At 40.1% G+C, this 22,793-nt stretch overlaps 2 protein-coding genes across 3 annotated transcripts in view; one reads left to right on the top strand and one right to left on the bottom strand.

Annotated features, from left to right (window-relative positions):
* Positions 1 to 1,759: 1,759 nt before the first annotated feature.
* Positions 1,760 to 6,340, bottom strand: parapinopsinb (parapinopsin b). 2 transcript variants are annotated; one of them, XM_088308753.1, is made up of 4 exons: positions 4,496 to 6,340; positions 4,100 to 4,428; positions 3,124 to 3,189; positions 1,760 to 1,902 (listed from the first exon to the last, which is right to left on the bottom strand). In XM_088308753.1, exons 1-4 carry the CDS (start codon positions 4,824 to 4,826, stop codon positions 1,789 to 1,791), a joined length of 840 nt encoding a protein of 279 aa, XP_088164879.1. In that variant the 5' UTR covers positions 4,827 to 6,340; the 3' UTR covers positions 1,760 to 1,788. The 2 variants fall into 2 exon arrangements, with proteins under 2 accessions (XP_088164879.1, XP_088164878.1); XM_088308752.1 differs by having other exon boundaries at positions 1,789 to 1,902; positions 2,947 to 3,189.
* Positions 6,341 to 8,943: 2,603 nt separating this feature from the next.
* cacna2d3 (calcium channel, voltage dependent, alpha2/delta subunit 3) overlaps positions 8,944 to 22,793 on the top strand; it is a 29,242-nt gene continuing 15,392 nt past the window's right edge. The window contains exons 1-11 of the mRNA XM_088308751.1: positions 8,944 to 9,197; positions 10,319 to 10,400; positions 12,288 to 12,518; positions 13,745 to 13,861; positions 16,759 to 16,818; positions 19,869 to 20,031; positions 20,458 to 20,589; positions 21,044 to 21,104; positions 21,204 to 21,354; positions 21,434 to 21,508; positions 21,587 to 21,676. Coding sequence (XP_088164877.1) covers positions 9,082 to 9,197; positions 10,319 to 10,400; positions 12,288 to 12,518; positions 13,745 to 13,861; positions 16,759 to 16,818; positions 19,869 to 20,031; positions 20,458 to 20,589; positions 21,044 to 21,104; positions 21,204 to 21,354; positions 21,434 to 21,508; positions 21,587 to 21,676 — 1,278 coding nt within the window. The 5' untranslated portion in view covers positions 8,944 to 9,081. The remainder of the gene's footprint in view (positions 9,198 to 10,318; positions 10,401 to 12,287; positions 12,519 to 13,744; positions 13,862 to 16,758; positions 16,819 to 19,868; positions 20,032 to 20,457; positions 20,590 to 21,043; positions 21,105 to 21,203; positions 21,355 to 21,433; positions 21,509 to 21,586; positions 21,677 to 22,793) is intronic.

Raw genomic sequence — 22,793 nt, 5'->3', positions numbered from 1 at the left:
CCCCCCCCCCCGTGCTGGCATACTCAACAGATGCAATGAATGCAATTGCTGCGTCTTTATATATAATGAAATCGATGCTGCTTTATTGTTTGTTCTTCAAAACCTTATTAGGGTTGCTCCCGATTAAAATGCCTTTTTTGCTGCTGAAAGAAGATGAAAAGATGGATGGTAGAGCTAAAATAGTGAAGGTCTGAATGATTATCTATCCAAGCTGGTGCTGGGGTTTTTTTGTGAATGATTGATGGGTCCTTTAAGACTTTCTGTGAAATCTCATCTTGGAGTGTGTGTGGGCTGCATCCACTTTGGTGGCAGGAGTGGGTGAAGTGGATGGGAAGTGATCTGTTGCGAGGCTAAGCAATACTAAAAGAACCAAACCCCCCCCCGCAATCCCAACCCCTCCCTCTGCCTATCTGGCATCGAGTATACCTCGTTTGGCAAAGGTGACAACATATCATCGTCTCAATGTATCAATGTGTCACAGTGTCCCACAGAGGAGTCTTAAACAGGGTTAACTATGGATGTGCTTGAAATGTGACAAGAGGCTGAAACTGGATGGCCAATGAACACAAGCTAACTTTAATTACAGGATGCAGTGCTAACTAAAGTCGGCTTTACCATGAAGAATTTAATCAAGCGTCGAGTTCATATGATATGTTGTACATGTTTGATCCGTCGGCGTGTGCGTGCTGTACGCTACTTTAAACCGTCACGACAATGTAGATTTTCCATTTTGTGTGCACATTGAAAGGGCTCTTTGAAATGTTTGTGTGTTTAAAAAAAAAAAAAAAAGAAAAGAAGAGATAAATGTGTTCTAGTCCTTTTGCAAAAGACAAAAGGAACGCACATAACTGGCACATTGTACTATTCGTAGCAATTGATGAACTGAAAATATGCATTATTTTGTAAACACTTTTAAGCATTGAGTTAATCTAAAGATGAAAAAGAACTTACTTTTACCTCAAGTCAGGGATTCCTGAAAATAAGAGTAAATAGTAACTTGGTTGAGTCTTAAATATTAGCACATAGCTGTTTGTCTTTGCACAAGTAAGTGTATTGTGCTTCTGTTTCTCCCTTTTCTAAACTGATTTGTGTATTAAGGTGAGACAATTTTGTACTTTTTTGTGACTGTGTGTATGGTTTAGTGGAATCTATATTTGTCATTCACACCTCATCGTTACAATGCTGGGAATGAAAGCGAATCAAAAGAATATTTTCAAGGTGCGTCGTTGCTCTGCTGGGAAAACAAGAAAATGGCTAAAATACCAGTTTACAGAGAAACTTGCTGTTTCTATCACTTTTCTTCACATGGTTATATATATATAATTACTTTTATTAATGTTCTTAAAGCTGTATTGAAATAGAAGATGTAAAATATGTATAAATTATCGGAAAGACCCATGGTAATGTTCTCTACTTGAAAGTCTTGATATTTGCTCTTAAATGGTTCTTTTTGGTTAGCATCAATCTCTTAGTAGCAAATGCTTTAATATATAACATATTGCGTTTTGTAATAATGTATTTTTTTCGTATTTTTCATTTGATTTTGGGCCTTTTCTTTATTTAAATCAATTCTGTTATTTATTTTCTATTGACCATCATTCAATAAATGCTGAATTACGGTTCATTTTTGTTGGTATTTAAGATCTGGCAAAAGAAAATAATGAAAAAAAAATAAATCTTGATTCCACCAGGAGTTGTAAACACGGCTCACGATCTTAGAAATATTTTTATGTATGCTTCACAGGTTTGACACAATTATAGAGGTATTCGTGTCAGCAGTTGGAGGTTTCAGGCTGGTAACACTTTGTTGGTTGTCATTTCCACCATGGTGGCCGCCTCTGACGCATCATCTTCCAGCCACGGCTCTTTGCAACACAGGAAAGGCACTGCATACTTACGGAACTAAAACCAACAAGAAGGTGGCAAAAATGTTGCATTTATGTTCATGATTAGGATGTTTATACATTGTAAAAAAAAAAATTTAAAAAACACAACTTATATTTTTGGGTGGGCTGAAACAATAATTTAAATTGGAATGACTTTAAAGTTTGTGGCAACAATATTAGCATAACATAGCAAGCAAATTATTTGCTCCAAAACAATTTGCTGGGTTGTTTTCACCAAAAGTATATATTTTAGTTTCTTTGTTGTGAAATGCAGCAAAGCCCATTAGCAAAATTTAAAATTAAATTAAATTGCCCAATTTAAAATGTCATCACTTTTTGTTGCCTTGAAATTTTTATCTCACTAATTGCTTTTTGTTTTTTTGTGTGTGTTTTTTGGGGGGGTTTTTACATTGTATTTCTCTAATTATTATATGGCTGACAAAATTAAAGTGTTAATTCTGGAGATTATTTTTTACACTTTTAACGCAGTTAAATATTTTAACTCCGTTTTATTTACTTCAAAATAATTTCCATACTTTACAAAGCCAAATTCAATTACTGTAGCATATTAGGTGTACATATTTAGCGCATCATCTCAGAACAAAACACCCTGCTCAAGTTACCACTGGGTCTTGCAAACCAACACTGCTGGAGTGTGGTGCTTGTGGGCAGAACTAAATGTGCTGTTGAAGTTTTGAGAATTGTTTCGAAGAAAAATGCCTGTAAAGATCACCCAGTTTAGATCGTAATCAGGGATCAAAGCAAGCTACTTGAACTGTCTTTGAATTACAACATACTTCATATTTGGTGATTAAACATTTGTTGAAAGATATTATTTAAGCATCTTGTCTGTTAAAGCTTTACAAAAAAATAGTACTTGAAAATGTGATTATCACAATTCTATATATTTTTTTAGATTAATTTGTTCAAGAAATGTATTATGTAATTATTAAGTACGGGTATTTGTATTGCAACGTTACACGATATTTTGTGCTTGTCATTTATTGACCACTAGATGGCAGAAGAGAGTAGTCAATTAGTACTGCACGTTTTTCATCACCTGTGTGTTGCAGTAGATGTAGATGATGGGATTGTACACTGTGCTGCTCTTGGCCAAGTAAACGGGCACTGTTGCCACCAGTGGGTTAATGTCCACATGGAGGTTGTAGACCACCAGCATTGACAGGCCAGCATAAGGCAACCAACTTATCAAGAAGGTCAAGACCATGACGATTACCATGGACGCCACGCTCAACTCCGCTTTCGACACTGCACCGCCTTCCACGCAAGCCAACTTCGATACCTGAGGTAGGTAAGGGAGAAAAGGGGAGGAGAGAAATTTCATGTAAGGTTTTATTTTCCGAAAATGTAATTGCATTATGTTTGCAACTTGAAGGCTTCAATTGAGCAATTTAGTTACAAAGTTAGTGTTGTGGTGTTCATAGCTGGTGAGGCACTGACATAATAATTTCACATTTATTTGCTAATAAATCAGACAGCTACAAATGGTTAAAATCATCTAGTAAATGACGCTCCCCCATCAACAAAGATTTTAATTGCCTATAGAGCCCACAAGATGGGAGCAAAGTAGTATTTGTATCAAAATGAAACGCCTCAACTCACTTCGACATAGTTCCTTGACTCTAAGATTATGCTTTTATTACTTTGGCCTGAGCACAAAAATAGCAATCCACTATTACCAATGAATTGAAAATGTTATGTCCCGTGGCGTGTATTGACCAGCAAACAGATTGAATGCCCATGAGCAAAAAGTGTTATGCTCTTCGTTCTTAAATGCAGAAACTAAATTGCTATACCATGTACAAAACGGTTACATTTATCTTGCCTGGCCAGAAGCTTCTACAATCACCCCTGCCCTGGTCAGGGACAATGCTCTTGAGATAACAGATGGAAATTCCCCACACATTGTGGTCAGGGTAAAAGACGGACAAAAAGAGAGACAGATCTCGAAAGATGACCAGATCATTTGGTGAGAAGGCAGCAAGTATATATCGCATTCTTTAAATCAACTCCAGTGCTGTATCTCTTGTTGTATGAATTGAAAAATATAATTATTACAAAAACAAAACTGATTATTCACTCCATCGTCAAGCGTATCAACAAAAGAACCAGAAAAACGATATAGTTTTACTGTAGCGTGCGTCAGGTCTGATGTTTTTGGCATTTCTACGCCTAGTTGTGTAAAAGCCCACCTGATGCAACGTCCACATCAATTTACTGTAGGCCATCAAGATGATGGCGAAAGGAAGCGCAAAGCACACGGTGAAATAAACCAGGATGTAGGTCACATGGCGATGTTCTCGACTGCGCCAGTCGGGCGCGCAGGACGTCCCGACGCCCTCCAGCTCGTATCGTCCCCACCCCAAAAGCGGGGGCATATTCCACGTTAGGGACCACAGCCAGGACAAGGCGATGCCGCCAAATGAGTGCTTCTTTTGGAAGGTGATGTGCCCCAAAGGTTTACATATGACAAACATCCTCTCCACGGCGATCAGGGCGACCGTGCACAATGATGTGATGCCTGGAAAAGTAAGATGCGATAACTTCCCGTGTTTAAAAAGCCGCTCATGTTAGCTGTGTTCACTCACCAAACAAGGACACTGCAAAGCCTTCCATCACGCAGCCTGTTCTTCCCAGGGAGAAGTACCCCTGGGCGTTGTTGACTACAGACAGAACACCCCCGGTCATAGCTGTGCCCAGGTCTGCCACAGCCATGTTCACCAGAGCGTAGTTGAGCGGTTGCCTCAGCTGCTTGTGCACGAGGGACACAATGATCACTGTAGCGTTGAGAACGATGGCCGGCCCGGTGAAAAAGGCCATCACCACGGAGAGCGCCACGAAGCCTGTGCGTGACAGCGGGGGCTCCCCGTGCGGCCCCATGTAGAGGGAGGAATTGGGGTTAAAAAACGAGTGGTGCATGGATGCGGAGCTTTCAACGGTCAGGTCCCCTCGCCGCGTGATGTTCAATTTCTGAGAGTTCGAGAGAGAGTGCTAAAATTACAAGCCTTGAGTCCGAGTAAATCCTCAGGAGCTGGATTTAACAAGGATTAATCCCCCCACCCCAAATGATCATCCGTGAACCCTCACCTTTTGCTTGATTGAGCACTCACATAGGATAACCATTCCTGGCGAGTGACACTAAGCAGGTGTGAAAAGATCACATCTCTTCAAATTCAGCAACAATTTATGTTGAAAGTGCTGTGTCAGCAACATATGCGACTTGTTAACTGAATTGAGTTCACTTGACTGCCACCATATAGTGCATGTATCTCAAAATTAAATGTTAGAGGGACAGTCTGCGTCTTGGTCCGAGTGGGCGTCAGTTTCAGACGAACGCCTCATTGACAAGCCCCGGAGGTGGGTCTTTTTAGCGGTGCGGCGCTTTTTTTAGGGGCCACTTTGGGAGCGTCAGTGTTGCATAGCAAGCTGCAGGACAACCCAGTTGTTGTACCTTGTTGAAATTTCAAAGTTGAACTTTGACGAATCCAACACGCCAACGCACAGCACTTCTGAGGATATGCAGCACAGAAAATGTATCCATGGATCGACAGACTTTGAATAATTCAGAGCACCAAAGCTCCAGCGAGGAGGCTGACTCCACAGCCTAATGTGGTCGCACTGGAGGCCAAATTTTTGGATGAGTGGTGTAGATGTACCCGCTGAATGGCCTCAATGAAGAAAAAAAACTCAAGATAACGTTCAAAGATGAAAATCTAATATAAGACCTACGGACAATTAACCTTGCAAAAAACCTCTTGGAGTGCATTGTTTGTGTATCTTAGTGATTTATTAAAAAAAACAGACAAGACATGTCAGAAACTGCAAGTAAGATGCTCAAGGACGTCATGTGACTCCTACCCAAAACATGGAGGGAGGGGGAGGGGGCGTGGCCATACTCCTCATTTCTTGTGGGCGGTTTAAAGATCATTACTTTTGTATTGATTTCTCCAAACCAAATTGATGAAGATGAAAACGTAACCTAAGATAATTTTTGTAATTTAAAAAAAAAAATGTGCTTCTTGTTGAAAAATGGACCGTCCTGACAGGGTAATTCCCTTTAACGCAACTTAATTTTATGTATAGAGCACTTTAAGAACCGCTACATCAGAAACAAAGTGCTGTACACAAATCGAAATCGAACATTACGTAGAAGGCAAGCTGCAGCATTTTGGCCCAACTGGAAATGCTTGCGGGAGGACTAGCTGACTTTAAAATAAAGTCTGTTACGGTAATCCATCTGAGATGTAAAGACATGGACAATTCTTTATAAATATTGTTGAAGACGGAGAGGCTTGACCTCACCCAGCAAAGACGGAAAAAAACTGGATCGAACACCAGCACTCATTTTCCAGTCCAATTTAAAACTCAAGTTCGCGAATAGTGGCTTTGCCATATTTTCTAACCACAATCTTGGAGCTGTGCCTCTATTTTTTTGTATGACCATTGAAAGGCTTTCTTTTTTTTTAGTCTATTCTGGAGGTTGTCTACTTTGAATAACCCCCCCACCCCCGCCTCTCACTCACCTCCGCTCCATTGTGAAAGGGTGAGGTTAAGCCTTCAGGATTTAGCACGACTAGCGGTGTCCCATGTTTAACCTGCTAAGAGGTTTATGTCCAATCAAGTCAAGACGGAGATTACAACTGTTTGGGTTGAGAGTTCATGTCACAATGAAGTGTAGTGTTAAGTCATGACGGGACCCTTGATTCACATTGCTCGTCGTCGTCCTAACATTCGATTTAATGTTTATACATCTAAGTCATCGAGCTCGCACTTTACTCGGGACTTAATGTGATGTAGCATCCAAATCAATTTAATGAAGTCAGTTTTATTTGGCTCACTGTTCTAACAAATTGCCGTATTGTGTCACTTTTTGTATGAGCTGCTACAATGGATTGTAAGACTGAAAAAGGACTTGCTCAAGGACACTTTGGCAGGTCTGAGTTAAGGACTCGCTTCAGTTTCATGGCACAGAACTGCTTTATTGGACACTTAATTAAAGCATCGGAGCAGTCAGCATTGTGAGGTCACAACGATCCAAGCGCCTTATCGCCACAATGCAGACAGTTTGGCGGTCCTCACAACTTTGATGTACGACGCAATTACCAAACTAATAAAAGCTTCAGGTTGAAACACGGCTGGTGGTGGTGGTGGTGGTGCCGCTGGTGGTTGGGGTCACTGGTCAGGTGCCAAAAAATTGGCCATTATTCATTCTTGGGAATATGCACACGTTTGCATAGATGACTCGCGTGGCTCATTCTTGGAGTGAGTGAGGAATGAACTTCAATGGATTTTATTTGTGATGTTCCACAAGGACGTTTAACAATCTGCAACCTAGCTGTCATCATGTTCTGCTATGAATCTTCCCTGTGAAACCTTCATGACGCTGCACTTAAATTTGTGCAATCCAGTTCCCCCAATTCTCCCATAGCGTTGAAAGGTACTGGGATACTCTTTTCTTTCAGTGATTTTCAAATCAAGAGGAATCAATAAACAAAAACAGCTTCCGGCATCTTATATTTCAATCCATTCCTTCTACTATATTTCTATTCCGGTTCTCAAATGGTGCTTAATCTTACACCCTTAAACTTGCTGGGAAAGTATTTTCTATTTCGCCTTAATGACATTGAACAATAGTAATGAAATTATTAAACAAGTAAATACTGTATCGTCCATTTTTTTTATTCCTCTTCAAAGAACATTAACATGAACTTTTAAATACATCCCAAAGGCAGACGTGAGTCTTTAGTGAGTAATTGTGAATGGGCCATTGAGTGGGAATCAATCCCACGCCTGCCCCATAAACGTCAGCTGTCCCTCTCACTTTGACTGCATGATGCCTAAATGGTTTTGCAACGCAGGTGATTTAATCTTGCCTGATATTTTGCATATGCATCCTTTTGCATCCTCTATCTTTGATAAAGCTCCAATTTAGTCAAATCTCAACGCTCAGTTTAAGGTGTTTTCTCTATTGCACCAGTGGCTTGTCAAGTATACTGCATGAGGCACCTTGCTTCATAGTGGCACGTTATTTCCTCAGGCAAGAAGTACAGCAATTCAGCTTATCTGAATAAAAAATTCAAACATTTAATATTTCCTCCCAATGTTGATTGTTAATTATGAGATTGAAACAAATTCACATTTTTCACCACTTTGGACACTCACAAGGTGTGGTATAAATACTTTGAGTAGGAGGTGCAGAGGTCAGCGCCATAGCCAACAAAAACCATGAGTAGCCCCCTGCCTTGTTCTAATTGTCGCTTACCAGCGATGGGACATTGTGATTTTCTGGGAATATAGTGCAAGTGATTGTTTGAAAGAGTAAACACTGGCAGATTTTTACATTGATATTTCCTAATTTTTGTGAGTTACCATTAACACGATAAATGATTAGTGTAAACTATTCATTAGAGCATTTTTAAGATATAAGAATATTCTTAAGAGTAATTTGAGTGATTTTGTGAGTTCACAAGGATGTATCAATTAAGCTGGTAGCCTGGAAGCTGGTAGAATTAGCTCTCAGTTTCAAAAAGGTTGGTGACTCCTGCTCTAGTGATATATGCAAAAGTTGTAAAACTTTTTCAGCTAGAAATACATGAATTTAATATTTAAGAACTGTTTGGAGAGCTAACTATTTTTTTCAGTTGTTAAAAAAAATGTTTAAGAACTTAACATGAATTTATCTGAGATGCGTGAATATGACGCAGTCTCTATACCAATATGCAAACAAAGGAAGAACATGCAAAATACGCACAAAACACAAGCCAATAGATTGGAACCCTGAAACTCAGAAGTGAGAGGCGGGTGTGCTCATGTGCCTCCTATAAATATGGATAATAATGATAAAGTAAATAAAACCAAAAATATGCAAAACACTCATTCTCAGTAAGCATTTTAGCGTAAAATCAAAAACGTCTCTCTCTCTCTCTCTCTTTATCTCTCTCTCTCTCTCTCTCTCTCTCACTCTCTCTTTCTCTCTCTCTCTCTCTCGCTCTCTCTCGCTCTCTCTCACTCGCTCTCCCTCCTCCATGATGGGGAATGGCAGGGAGGAGGATTTCTGCTGTCACAGAAGGATAACGGTCACCCGGGAAGAAGAAGAAGAAAAAGAAGACGACAGCTCACCGGGGTGCAGGAGCAGAGCCCCTCGCCGGTTCCGGGACCACTTTTGGGACCGAACATGATGCTTCTTCTGCGCACATGCAGCATCGTCAGCGTGCCGCTGTGCATGCTGGCGGGCTTCAGCGTGCTACTACTGGAGGTGGCGGCATCCCAGCAGGGGATCCCTCTGTCTGTGTGAGTGGCAAGCGATTTTGGCGGGAGATATTGGCTTCAGGAAAAATAAGCACACAAAAAAAAATAAAAACACCGATTATAGTGGGAAGGGAATTTCAGAGCATGCGTCTGGTCACGTGATGTTTAATAGTATTATAACAGCGCGGCCAGGCCACATTTGTTGGTGGAATAAATAGTGAAACATGTTGTTGATGGAATTGTTTGAAAATCATTTTTTTCTTCATGGCGAAGAATATTTATGTGCTACAGTTAATTAAAGAATGCGTGCATGAAATAATAGCATGAAAAATGCTTATGCTTTTATTTACGTTACTTGGCCCGCCAAAATATTATTTAATATTGAGAAGCATTTTTATTTTATTTCCTCATTGTTCATTTAAATTACACACAAAAAAAAAGAAAACGAAAATGAAGGCAGTTTTGCCTGTCCAAGCAGAAAGCAATCGGCTAAGCAGTTGAATCATTTGATAATTTCGTTCGGACGATTATTTCTCTATCAAGGAGAGGTTATTTTTTACACATCTTAGGCTGAGAAAATCACATAAAATGAGGATCGTAATTATTTGAACGGGGTCACAACAAAAACGCTATATGGTGTGGGTTGAAAGATAATCAGTTTTCCTGCAGACTTTGAAAATGTCGCACCAAAAGTGAATCTAAAACTTATATATATAAAAAAATAAATACATAATAATGATGATAATAATAATAATGATAATAATAATAATAATATTAATAATAATAATATCAAAATGCATACACTGAATTTATTTGTTTATTTATTTTTCGAAAGAAAATCGAAAAATCTCTTTAAACATACATGTTTTTTTATTTTAGTACATTAAGTATATGTTATATGTTGTATTTTATTTTTTATGTTCAAGCTGCATGTGAAGCATGCACAACATGAGTGATCGTGTAGGGTGTGAATGGGTGATAGGAGGGGGAGTATTTGTAAGTGAAATGTACTCTGTAGGGAGGGGCAGGTTTTATTTCTTTCTTTATTTCTTTATTTGTTTGAATTGACGTGAAATGTTGATTACAAATGAAATTTTGTGTTCATTGGTCCAAATGTTTTGTCAGATGTTATTTGTTTATACGTATTGTCTTCTTTCTGCCAGTGTAAAACTATGGGCGTCAGCTTTTGGTGGTGAGATCAAATCAATTTCTGCCAAATATTCTGGATCCCAGCTGTTGCAAAAGGTAATAATGTGACTTTTCAATAGACTTCTGTCCTTTGTCTGATGATCATGCAGTGGCACAGTTGAACACTGTCATGCTGATTTCCATCTCTGATGCTTCACCACAAAATGTGTTTTTGCGTGCGTGCGTGCGTGCGTGTGCGTGTATGGGGGGGCGCGGGAATGTGTGTGCGTGTACGTGTGTGTGGGGGTGTGTCAGTGTGTGTGTGTTGAGCGTGTGTTACATGCTCTTGATATGGCCCATTAACCACGGCCCCGATTCCACATCCCCTGTCCTCATCCCTCCAACAAACTCCCTGGAGTCAAGAGCCTCAACCTCTTGTATATGAATGTGACAGGGGGGCAGATTGAACAACAAGTGTGGGGTTGAGGTTGATCATGTGAAAGGTGGTGGTTTGCTAAAAGCGATTGACCAGCCTTTCAAAAAAGGCCCATCATGCGGTAGATGTAATAACGACTTTTGTCCACTTGTGAGCACTACAGGTAAATTGTGATAAATGCCAGTCTGAATTTGAGGCTGACCGACTTGACTAATGTGAAATATGTTGAAGAGGCGAGTGTAAATGCTGAAAGTATTATATGTAGATAAATACAACGAATGCGAGGTCATGCCGTCACCATCATAACACTTTTGTTTAGGCAGGCATTCTATAAAGAGTCTTGGTTGAGTTAATGATTTTTCCTGTATTTGTGACACAGTATTTTTTTGCCATATGAACTGAAAAAAAAGTAGCTAAATGTGTGAATTTGACGTAATTCCCCCTCTTATCTTCATAATGATTTGAATTTGTAAATTTATCACATTTTCATAATGTGTACTCGATATTCATGTTCACATTAAGTAAATTCATATTTTTTCAGTGTGATGTGCATTTAGTTCTCTATGTGCAGTAAGATAAAATTTATGCAAAATTTAGAATTCAAATTCAATAATGACTCAGTTTTAAAAGAACGTCTCCCAAGCAACACGCATTGATACTACAAATCCCACAATGCAATGCACACTTGATATTCCACGCCCACTTTTTATAGCCATCTCTTAACTGAGACGTAGTTCATTGTGATCGTGATTAAGAGGTAATTTCATCGAATAAAATATTGCACTAAATGCCGGGTTAAAACATACTTTACTTTGTCTATAAATGTTCTACAAAATTGCTTTTCTCGCGCATTCTTGTTGTCCGGGCAAATGCTGGTTTTCTGAGCTAGTATATCGCTTTTTCGTTGCTAGCCAATGGGACTAACTTTTAGTAAAGTTCGTTTGTAAAGTAGAAAGGTTAAATGTGAAAGCAAATCCTCCACCTGTGCGTTTTTTCTTTTTGCTCACTTCGGTGCTGGAGTTTCCTATTGGTTACAACAAGTTTATGAAAATTGTAAATTATTTAGAAGATATCAATGTAACGTATTACTTATTACAATTTACTTCATTGAAGTGAGGTAGGCAAAAAGGATATTTTTGAAACTATTTTTGGTTTGAATCCTTGTTAACACCTTATGTCAACTTTGCTTCTTTTTTTTATTATTATTTTTTTTAAATTTTATTTCTAATGTATGCTTTTACCAACATTTGTCCAAAATTAGCTGAAGACATTAAAAACACATTTCCCAAAAGATAAGAAATATTACTATTTAGTTGTTGTAGTGCCTGCCTGTGGTTCATTCAGCTACACACAGTCGAGTTACGTTCGATATTTTATTCAACTTTCCTTGAAGAGAAACAAAATCTTATAAGTGATTAATTCTGAATTAAAAATACAATATAATTAGCATAATTGTCTACAGGGAAAGTGTGATTTCAGTATTGGCGATGGATTTCTGTTGCATCATGAAGAACTTTTTTTTTTTGGTCTGTCCAGAAATCCTTACATCCATACTCTCATTCTTTTAGGAACTATGGGCCATCACAGTGCCACGTCCCGGGAGCAACTCCAGCTCAGAGGCCACCTCTTCCTCGGCCAAAGGCAGTGGCAGGATTAATTCTCGAATCTCCGCTGCATGTCCTGGAGTGTGGGAGGAAGGCGGAACAACCAGAGTGAATCCGCGTAGATATGGCGAAAGCATCCAGACAGCGTTTCGAAAACGACTCCAGGCTCAAAACCAGGGACCACCTTGCCCTGAGGTGAGGAGAGATTTAAATAATGCAAATATGCATTTTTTAAGAATATTTGATGATCACATAGTGATATGACTTGCAAATTTTTCACTTCTTTTGTGTGGATGTAAGCACTTTGCCTACGCTCCTGCTCATGGAGGCGTGTCTGGAGCCAGTCAGCACAAAGCAGCAAGCTGTGAGGAAAGTGAAAGGGTCATTAGACACTGGTCATTAGACGCTTCTATGGTGAAGTGCACACTTTCACTAAGATCTCAGAAAAGGGGCAAGCACAGTGCCACCGGCCGGGGCTGACTTCTGCACTTGCCATTGTTTTGATCAATAATCATGATGAGTGCTGATTGTTGATGGATGTTGTTTAATCCCATCTTGATGATGGGGGGAGGCATGGCTGGGTGTAGAGGGGGGTACACTGGGTGCTGAGGCGAAGAGGACAGGCGTGAAATGAACTGTTCTGCTCCAGTGCGAGCCCGCACTCCTCCTTTCAGTAGGTAATTTGTCGCCTCATGTACTAGTGTGTGTGTTTTTGTGTGCGCTTAATCCGCAGTGTGTATGAATGAGCTACAAGCAGCTGCGGCTGCGTTTATCTTTTGGTAGCATTATTGGAGGTGTGTTTGGTGTGTGTATGTGCCTGTCAGGTGAGGGATTATGTAATGTTATATTTTGCTAAGCGTGTGAGGAGCATCTTGTATCAAGGGAGGTCCAGTGCATCTGGCGGAATCAGCATTATTTTGGCTGCAGTTCATTACATAGAATCGGCCAGGCTTGACACGTTATTATCTTTCTCCTCTGCCCTGACTCATTTCAATTACACTCTTACCATGCGTAGCCTTTTGGACGCAGCCCCGCCCCTCCCCGGCCACCCAACTTGGCCGTCTGCATCCAATCAGCGTGTGAAGCCAATGACTGCAAACAGATAAAGATCATCAATCATCTTGTGTCGCACTGTGGATCTTATCAGCCGTTCATCTGAAACTGGCTTCCTGCATCTTGTCAACCAGAATGTGGAGGAGGCCTTTAATCCTTGCTTAAAAATTTCACAGGATGCTGCTGTGACACATAAAAGCAATGAGATGCTGCGGATATATAAATGTTATTCATATTGTATTTTTTATGCTGTTCTTGAGCGGTCTAATTGGGCATCTATTTTAGTAGTTTAAACTGTGGATTGTGGATCTCAATGGCTTTAAGGAGAGCAATCACAATTGCTTCTCCTGCCCCTCGTTTGTTTTCAGAAGTACAAACCACCAGAAAAATCGGTCAGAGTCGAGGAAATCGATGGTGTGAAGTTGGTGAAAAATCTGGCGTTGAAAATGGAGGAAATGTTCCGCAAAAAGGCAGAAGCCACCAGGGTAAGTAGAGTTATTCCAGGAAAACACAAAAGTTGGTTACTTTCGATGGCAAAGCCGTGCTTTTGCAGGAAGCCTCTCTGCAAATAGGCCACAATTTTTCTCCCTTACAAAAGAAATAACAGGTGGTGTCACAAGGGGAGCGTCTTCAAATCCCCTCGCTATTTCTAAAACAAGACCTTTGTTGCTTTTATTGCCTTCCCAGAGATTCCCAACCGGGCAGCCAGTCAGGGGTACCTCAGGAAATGATCCAATTTCATTTGATTTGTCTGAAAATGATTATTTAATACTGGTAAAGTAATGAAATACTCTTATGTTAGTTGGCTGAAGTAACCTGCATGTCCACCTTTTGTTATTCATACAAACTTAAACAGACTCAGTTGTCACAATGTGTAATTTGTGAGAAAATTCAGATGAAAACAATCATTATTTTAGCATTCCTAATTTTTTTGCTTTGAGATTTTTTTAATGTAAAATTGGAGCCTCGGATCAGTAAAGGCTGGCAAGCATAAAACGGTGGAAAATCACTTCAGAAGTTGGACAAATGAAAAGGTCTTATAGCCATGCAGCAAGTGGAAACCCAAACAGATTAAATCAATGTAATGCTAGCACCTTATAAAACTGCCTCAATAGAATTGCTTACTTCATTGGAGAGCTAAATCTTCCTCCTGCCGCACAGAAATAACTCCACCATTCCACAAGCATGAAGGCCTCTAAAATACTGTAAGGGCCTTGTCCTTTCTACTGTTGTGTAAACAAACTCCTCTGGACGTTGTTTGAGGAAATGCAGAGCTATCACTAATTTCACGACACGAGTAGTTTCAAAATTGAAAAAGTCGATTGATGATCTGTGTTCACATTGTCACAGGCCTGAGCTGTCTACAACGTCTGCGCAGACGCTTCCTAAGAGGCTGCCGGGACATGATAACGTTTATCTCGGTCTCCCTTTGCCACAATTACTTCTGTAAATTACACTCAGAGCAGGTGGCTTCATTCGTTGGACATGAGTCCATGGGATGGTTCACCATATGGGAGGTATTTCTAAAAACGGAAATGAATCCAAGCAACATTTTGGTAATTATGAAAAAATGGATAATGGCGTTTGTAAACTAAAGAGAGAGCTAATCAGAATTGTTCAAGTTCTGTTCAATAGATCATTTATAATTCGATTGCCTTTACACCAACAACTGACGTGGAATTTCCCAATGAGGTCAATTGAATACGTGCAGAAAGCCTCAATTTTGTTAATGTAGCAGTTCTTTTGACACATGTGATGGATGTTAATTACCTGCTGCGTTTTCCCAAAAAACACAGAGTCAAGCACATTTGTGGAAGGGAGTTATTATAGAGGTGACTGCTGCTCGGCCCGCTGCGTGAAATCCTGCACAAACTCCCCCCATCAATCACTGCCCAGAGCTTCTCCACTGCTGTGGGCCACTTTCCGCACTAAGGGATAAACTGTTTGGGAAATTGGTACCCATAAATTACCAGACACCAGAGTGGCAAAGTGAAGTGCAAACACCAACTCTGGGGAAACCCTCCGGCCCCCCAGAATAAACCAATTGAACAACGCAACTGTTATTGTGCTTACGTAATAATTACGAAGAGTTAATTTTGCAGACAAAAATTAACAATTAATGAATTCATTAATTTTTTGTTTAAAATACATCTAAATAGAGGACTACTTCACATCTATTTTTAAAGCTTAAGATTGACTAATCACTCATCACAATTTCAACTGACAATTAAGGACTTTCATCTCTCTCGTCTGCTGTAGCGTCGAGCAGCAAAATGTCCAGCCAACAAGGCATCACCGTCTTCATACAACTGTGCAGGTCTGACAGTATGAAAATGTTGATGGTTGTGGTTGAGGAATTGTAGTTTGCCTCGCTGGCTTTGGCTATTTCAAACTGGGCTAGTCTTAAAATATTCCTACCAGCAGGACATCGGGACTGGGACAACGCGCTGGTGACAACTTTGTGATGCTGAGAACTTTATTTGCACCAACACCTTTATGACACTGTCGTAGCACTTATTGCAGTAAGGCTGATGGTGGACATATGCTACAAGCCTGTAGAAATGTTTCACCAAAAATTACAAGTAACATGGTCACTTGCGAGATATGCAAGTAAATATGCACAAGCAATACAGAAACAGTAAGACAGAGAATTTTATATATTTATTTATTTTTTATTTGGCTCTTACAACATTCTTTGCTATGTGAACAAAATTAGATCATCACGGTTGTTGAAGATGAGAAATTGCATTCACTAATTTCAACAACTACATTCAGTGTATGAATTGTAGTTTTAATCATTTGTTTTTTGGGTTTTTTTCCATGCCAATCTGTCAAAATATTTCTTTACTTAAAAATGGTCAGTTGCACACACACAAAAAAAAAGGGTTGGGACTGCTGTACTTGAATGGAAATTAATTCAAATTAATTTTGACTGGACTTTTACTCCATTATAGTTGACTGCAAATTACCAATTGATAAAATGGCCGCTGTTGATTGCAGCCAAGTACAATTGTGTCATTTCACCTCAATCACTTCAAAAGAAGAATAATCGACTTTGAATTGCACACAAACAATAGAATAATTAATCATCAGCTTATCAATGATTATGTCCTTAGTGCTTTCTTTTGAAAGCTAATAGAGTATTTCAATCCAAACAGTTACTCATCATTGGAGTTAAAAGTGCTCATGCACACAAAAGCGCTGACGTGGCGATGATGTCATTGTATTTCTGGAAGGTCACAGACATTATATTGATATTGCTATGGTATTTGATTCAACAACAATGATATTAACCGGCTTTATAGTTAGTAGTATTTTTGCTCAAAGAAAGAAAAAAAAATGCATTAGTCGGGCACACTTTCTCAAATATGTTTCTATACAGAGGCTGGTGGAGGCTGCAGAAGAGGCACATCATCAACACAAAGATAATCCAGACCTTCAGGTGAGACTCTTTCCACACAAAATGGCAACCAATAAAACAAAAAAGACAGAATCATTAGCATTGAGTGACTGAGAATAATCCCGTGGCCATGAGGTGGATTAGAGAAGGTGGGGTGACAAGGTAATAGGCGCTATCAGTCGTTAATTGAGCTGGCGCTGTCCTTGGATGTCAGCTTTGATACGTGATGCATGCTTGTTGAAGGCTGCAGCTCCAGGATGTCACAACTCATCACTTACCGATTCAAGGAAGAGAAAGTTTCATGCCAATAGAAGATCTAAAGGTGACGGGCGGGGATTCATGTTGTTGGAACAGTCAGTGGGCGGAATCAGACACGTTGCAATTTTTCTTTATTTTACTCCATTGGATTTATACAGCTGATTTTATCCCAGACAAAAAAAGTGGCTCCCATTGCGGAATTTCAAGCTGCATTGAGTTTCCTTAGTCTCTGCAGAGGGAATGCAGTATTTTTGTCGTTTATTAGACCCCCTGCCTCTCTCTCTCGTTCTCTCTCCCCCTCCCCACCACTTTCTCTCTGTCCAAAGGACAAAGATAAATGGAACTCTTTTTCGGAGAGCGTTGTTTCACGTACATGCCTCCAGATTGGAAACCCACTCGAGCAACAAAACACTGAAATAACCGCAGTACTTTAAAGTTAATAGAACCGTTTACAACATTTGAATGCGTTTCTGTTGCCTTGTTCCTTCCTGCTTCTGTGCGTTTCTCTCAGCCTGAACAAGACAAGCAGCTCTCACATTCACACCTCCCTCATTGAATCAAATATCGCCACGGTGTAAGTGCTTTTTATATGGCCGGAGACGGAGGGAACATGTTTCACGTGACGATGAATTATCCACCTAACCGTGTTTAACTCGTGTTGGTACATCCTCACAATCCAATACTGTACGACAGATGTAAACAACGCTGCCTTTATTAAAGTGACTTCATGCTCAACATTAATTGACTCTCCAATAAAGTCAAGTAATTCACAATATTCAATTTAATACGTTTGCAGTGCTGTACTGCGTCAGACCGAAAATTACAAGAACGGTACCGGATTCAACTGTCAGTATGCAGTGGCACTCCGCTCAACACCACCACAAAATACACCAAAATATGAATTTAACAATTATACAATGATTATTTTCTTTGTAATGGAGGAATTTCTAATGCATTTGCAATGTGCATTAATGATGTGATGTCACGACGTTGCTCCTTGTGGCATCATTTCGACACCCTTGCCTTCTCTGACACTGATCATTTTTCACGGCCCATTTCACTGACCGCGGTGCGATAACGGGGCCTTCTTATCTCAGCTGCTGCAAGTCAGGATGCTCGGCATTTTGAATTGACCCCGAGAGGATTCACCAGTTCAAGGGAGCATACGTCAGGGCTGATGTCTCTTATCGTTTGGTTTTAGTGCTGTATCAGCAGGTTTATTTACATAATTTTTGCCTTCTACTTCATAAAAAAATGATCATTTTAACAGGCTCACATAATGGTATTGTACATAATAATGCATGTAAGAACATGGGTCTCCAACATGGTGACCATGATAGCCCCCGAAGGACTATATGACTGGTCAAATATAAAATAAGGGGACATTAGAATATTCTTGCAACATTGTAGATGTGATCAATTGAAAATTTAATCACTTGCAGAAAGTACACATTCAAGTTATTGACGTGAGAAAAGTCTTCATTGAGGAAAAGTTACCTCAATTCAACCTCTGTACGGCTAGGATGACTGACATTCTACACTGACAAAAAAAAAAGGACTTCATAAATATTTTTAGCAAGCACATTGCTATTTGTTAGTTATTGATCTTGTAAAGTAAGTTAAAGTAAAAACTTCTTAGCCAGTTATGTGAATTCGGCAAAATGTGTCTATCTTGATTACATTGATTTGTTATCAGAATTTTATTTTTCTGTTTCCAAATTGTTTAATCTTGGTCAATAATTATAGTAAGTTGGTAAGTACTCGTTAACACGTGTCTCCACTTAGATGGAAAGACACTTTGAGCAAATTATATTTATTTTAGGAGTGTGTAACACACAACTCACGTAAAGGTTTTCATTTTTGCAACTTAAATGTTTGAATGTTTCACACCTGGAAATCTAAATAATTTATCATGCAGTAATACACTACTATGAAAGACAATATGGCATTACTACTGCTTGTGCGTAACCAGACTATGCAGCAAGGCCTAACACGCTGTGCTGGAGAGCGGCTCTCTGCAGTGAGGCCTGCAGCTTACTGCAGTGGTGTAAAAGTCAGCGTAGCATAGCGGCAGTGTCCCATGGCCTGCTATACAGTAATAACCCTCACGCTTAACGGGCCTCTCTTACAGCAGCTCTGCTGAGGATGCACTATTCCTCTGCAGAAAGCTCCCACTCTCCCTCCCTCCACTCCTCCCCGCCGCAGCTCGTCAGGGAGCCGCTCAGGCGTGGTATGAGCTGTCACGAGCTGCTTGATGGTGATGCCCACGTAGCCCCCCCTACTCCCCCTCGTCAACCCCTCCCAAGTGTGAAGCCGTAGACTCCATCACCCATCTTTTCCTCCTTCCCTCCGTGCACAATCAGTGCAAGAGGCCACAAAGAGGCCACTCGGGCAGGAAGAGGTAGTCTTTCTTCTGAAGTAGCAGCCACCGAAAGACAGAACTGACTGTTTCCCTTTAGGGAAGCGAGACCTTTAGCTTCTTGTCATATTTCAATGACGTCGCCATGTTAGGACTAGAATTTGATTTCTTAGACACTAGAAAGGGAATTCCCTTCCTCCCACATGCATCCTGATGCGTGCATATTCAAAATGTTTAATAATGACGTCATAGTTTGAGAGATCCTTCAAATTTTAACCTTCTTTTTGTGCTCTATGTCAATTTTGTAAAACCTTGAAATGTGACCTGATGTCAGAATAGTTTAAATGAAGTTGTCAAGGTGAACAAGACGTGATCAAGCGTCATGTTCATGGCTGTGCTGCCCTAATCTTGAAGTAAAAGTTGGTCGCGCACAAAGTGCATGTAACATTCCTGCTGTTTCCAAATTTATCTTCAGTACGAGTACTTCAACGCTGTGTTGATCAACGAAGTGGACAACGAGGGCAACAACGTGGAGCTGGGAGGAGAGTTCGTCCTGGAGCCAAACGACCACTTCAACAATCTATCAGTCAACCTCAGCCTCAGCGTAGTGCAGGTGCCCACCAACATGTATAATAAAGGTGAGCTAAAATGAAGCTGTGTGTGTGTGTGTTACCTTGAGACGATGAAATAGGAGGTGGAAATAAGTGGCTAATGTGAAAAATGGCTGAGGCTATCTCAGATTGACGACAGGGTGATCAATACCAAGTCGCAGGCATTAATAGAAGGGTAACTCCTAAGCTGCTTTTGCTTGGCTATAATGGTCTCCTCATAAGTCTTGTGTTCACTGCACAAAAGGAGCCTGCTGCCATCTTGTGCACCGAAGGAGGGGAGGCCATGATTTAGTCAAAGGCATTGTGTGTCTTACAGGGGGGGGGGTCAATAAAGGACAAAGGTCAAGCACGCACTTGGTTCTGTGAGCAGGATGATTAGTTGCTTTCCCATTACATTTACACGACTCTTTTCTCACTTCTTTGTGTCCCTGTTCACATCCTTCATCTTGTCAGATCCGGATATCGTGAATGGGGTCTACTGGTCCGAAGCCCTGAACAAAGTGTTTGTGGATAATTTTGAAAGAGATCCCACTCTCATCTGGCAGTACTTTGGTAGCGCAAAGGGTTTCTTCAGGCAGTACCCCGGTGAGTGGTGCGTGTTTTCGTGCGTGTGTTTTGTTTGGTGAGGGAGGGTCTCGAGGGAGCCATCAGCGTTCCGTGCAAGAGAAGCATCAGAATTAATGACATCAAATGGCTAAAAGGGTAATTTGGCTAATGTTGTAATTTTACAGACCATCAGAGAGGGTGCGCGCATACTGAGTGTAATTAATTATCATTTGCCATTCGGGGTCTGCAGGCACACCGAGAGGCGGTGGGCTGCCAGATCCAAAGTTATCAGACCTCAATGATGTGAAACGTGTAGTTGGTTCACAGCAGTATTGAATCAGAACAATACAGACAATGTCATACAGACATTGGCTTTGTGTGGTTAATAGAAGAAAATGTTTGTATTTCGCTATCCAATAATAATCATGCCATATGTGCCGTACACCTCTTTATAGTAATTGTATAATCAGAAAGATTGATCTTTTTTCTATAGGGGTGAAGTGGCATCCAGATGAAAACGGGGTTATTGGCTTCGACTGCAGGAACCGGAAGTGGTACGTTTTCAAATTGTTTTACCATCAACCCCGACAAATCGTTTTCAATTTGTAAATGTCCGATTTTTTTGAATCACCGCTGCATTCACCACATGACAGGTACATCCAAGCTGCAACATCACCCAAAGATGTTATAATCTTAGTAGATGTCAGTGGAAGCATGAAAGGATTGAGACTGACCATCGCCAGACAAACAGTCTCCTCAATTTTAGACACACTTGGAGATGATGACTTCTTTAACATTATTGCAGTAAGTGAGGCCGCATACAATGCAGTGTTTTTTTTTTTGTGTGTTTACGTGGCTCTGGAATGAGTTTGTGTCTTTGCAGTATAATCAGAACATTCATTATGTGGAGCCTTGTTTGAATAGCACTCTGGTGCGGGCAGATAGAACCAATAAAGATGTGAGTTCCGGTCAAGGTCATCATTATATAATAGTTGAGAGATGTTTGAAAGCGTTTCCATTATTGTTTTTCTGCCAGCATTTTCGTGAACATCTGGACAAGCTGTTTGCCAAAGGGATTGGACTACTGGGGCAGGCATTGACTGAAGCGTTCACAATCCTCAGTGATGTGAGTTGTAATGCAGTGAGCTTCTTTTCATCAACCCACCACTAATGTCACTTTAATTTAAGATTCTGTTACTCCTCTTACCACGAAGATGAACTTGAAAAGAATTCAATATAAATATGGGGGAAAAAAACTATTTACTTCAAAACATATAGCTCTATGCTGGCTGTGAAAGCATTTGATTTGGCCCACCATGCGATTAAAAAAATAAATACCTTTCCTTTCAGAGGACTTTATTTTGGGATCATTTTTCATTGAAAGTCTGCAACCACACCAAGAAAATCAGTGAAAGGGAATAAATGTTTTTTGGTCCAAGATCCACTTGAAAGTAATCCAAAATAGTTTATACAATATATTGTACCATACTGTTGCATAGACATAAAAATCCTCAAATTGTTGTTGCATGCTACTGTATGAGTGCTTTGGACAACGTTTGTCGAAACATGCCGGTGCTATCCCCAAGTACGGACACATCTATTGTGAAATGTGATTAATGGCTCTAATTAATTGCAATGATTCATATCGAGCCTGATTGGAAGACAAAGTAGATAAGGGCAGGAGCCACGCCACATGCTTTTTATCTTGCCGCTTTCAGGCAAGTCCCAGCGAGGCTGAGGCAGTGCATTCTTTACTGCCACAATTGTCAGATTAATTAGAGTTGTGCAATGATATGATAATCGGGTGGGAAGCACACAACTGCTGCACTGCTCAATGTTGACGCTCTAGAAGAAGCGTCAGACTCCAGGTGAGTGAGTTGATAATAAACAGCATAAAAGTGTTATTAAATAATTTCTTAGTTCTAAGTAGGGAAGTAGCTATATAATATTTATTCTTTTTTTCTACATTAATGAAGTAAAATCCAGTACATTAGAAAAAATAATACACAAATATATTAAAGGGGAAGTCAACCCAAAAAATAATTGCAATAAAATGTTCCATGCGCCCTCACCAGTCTAAATATTTTGATTAATATTGCGTTTATGGAATACGTATTAAGCAGCAAACTCCACCCATTTTTAGCTATTTTAGGGGGCAGCTGAGGTAACAACCAAACATGGCTTAGCTTCAGAAAATATGTCAGCCATGATTGGTCGTTAGCTGAACCCTGAGCTACCGTGAT

Source organism: Idiotropiscis lumnitzeri, chromosome 11 (assembly GCF_059441095.1).
Source record: "Idiotropiscis lumnitzeri isolate Australia: NSW breed Sydney's pygmy pipehorse chromosome 11, RoL_Ilum_1.0, whole genome shotgun sequence".
NCBI lineage: Eukaryota > Metazoa > Chordata > Actinopteri > Syngnathiformes > Syngnathidae > Idiotropiscis > Idiotropiscis lumnitzeri.
Note: the sequence above shows the minus strand (reverse complement) of the source record. Positions and strands in the feature narration are given on the sequence as shown.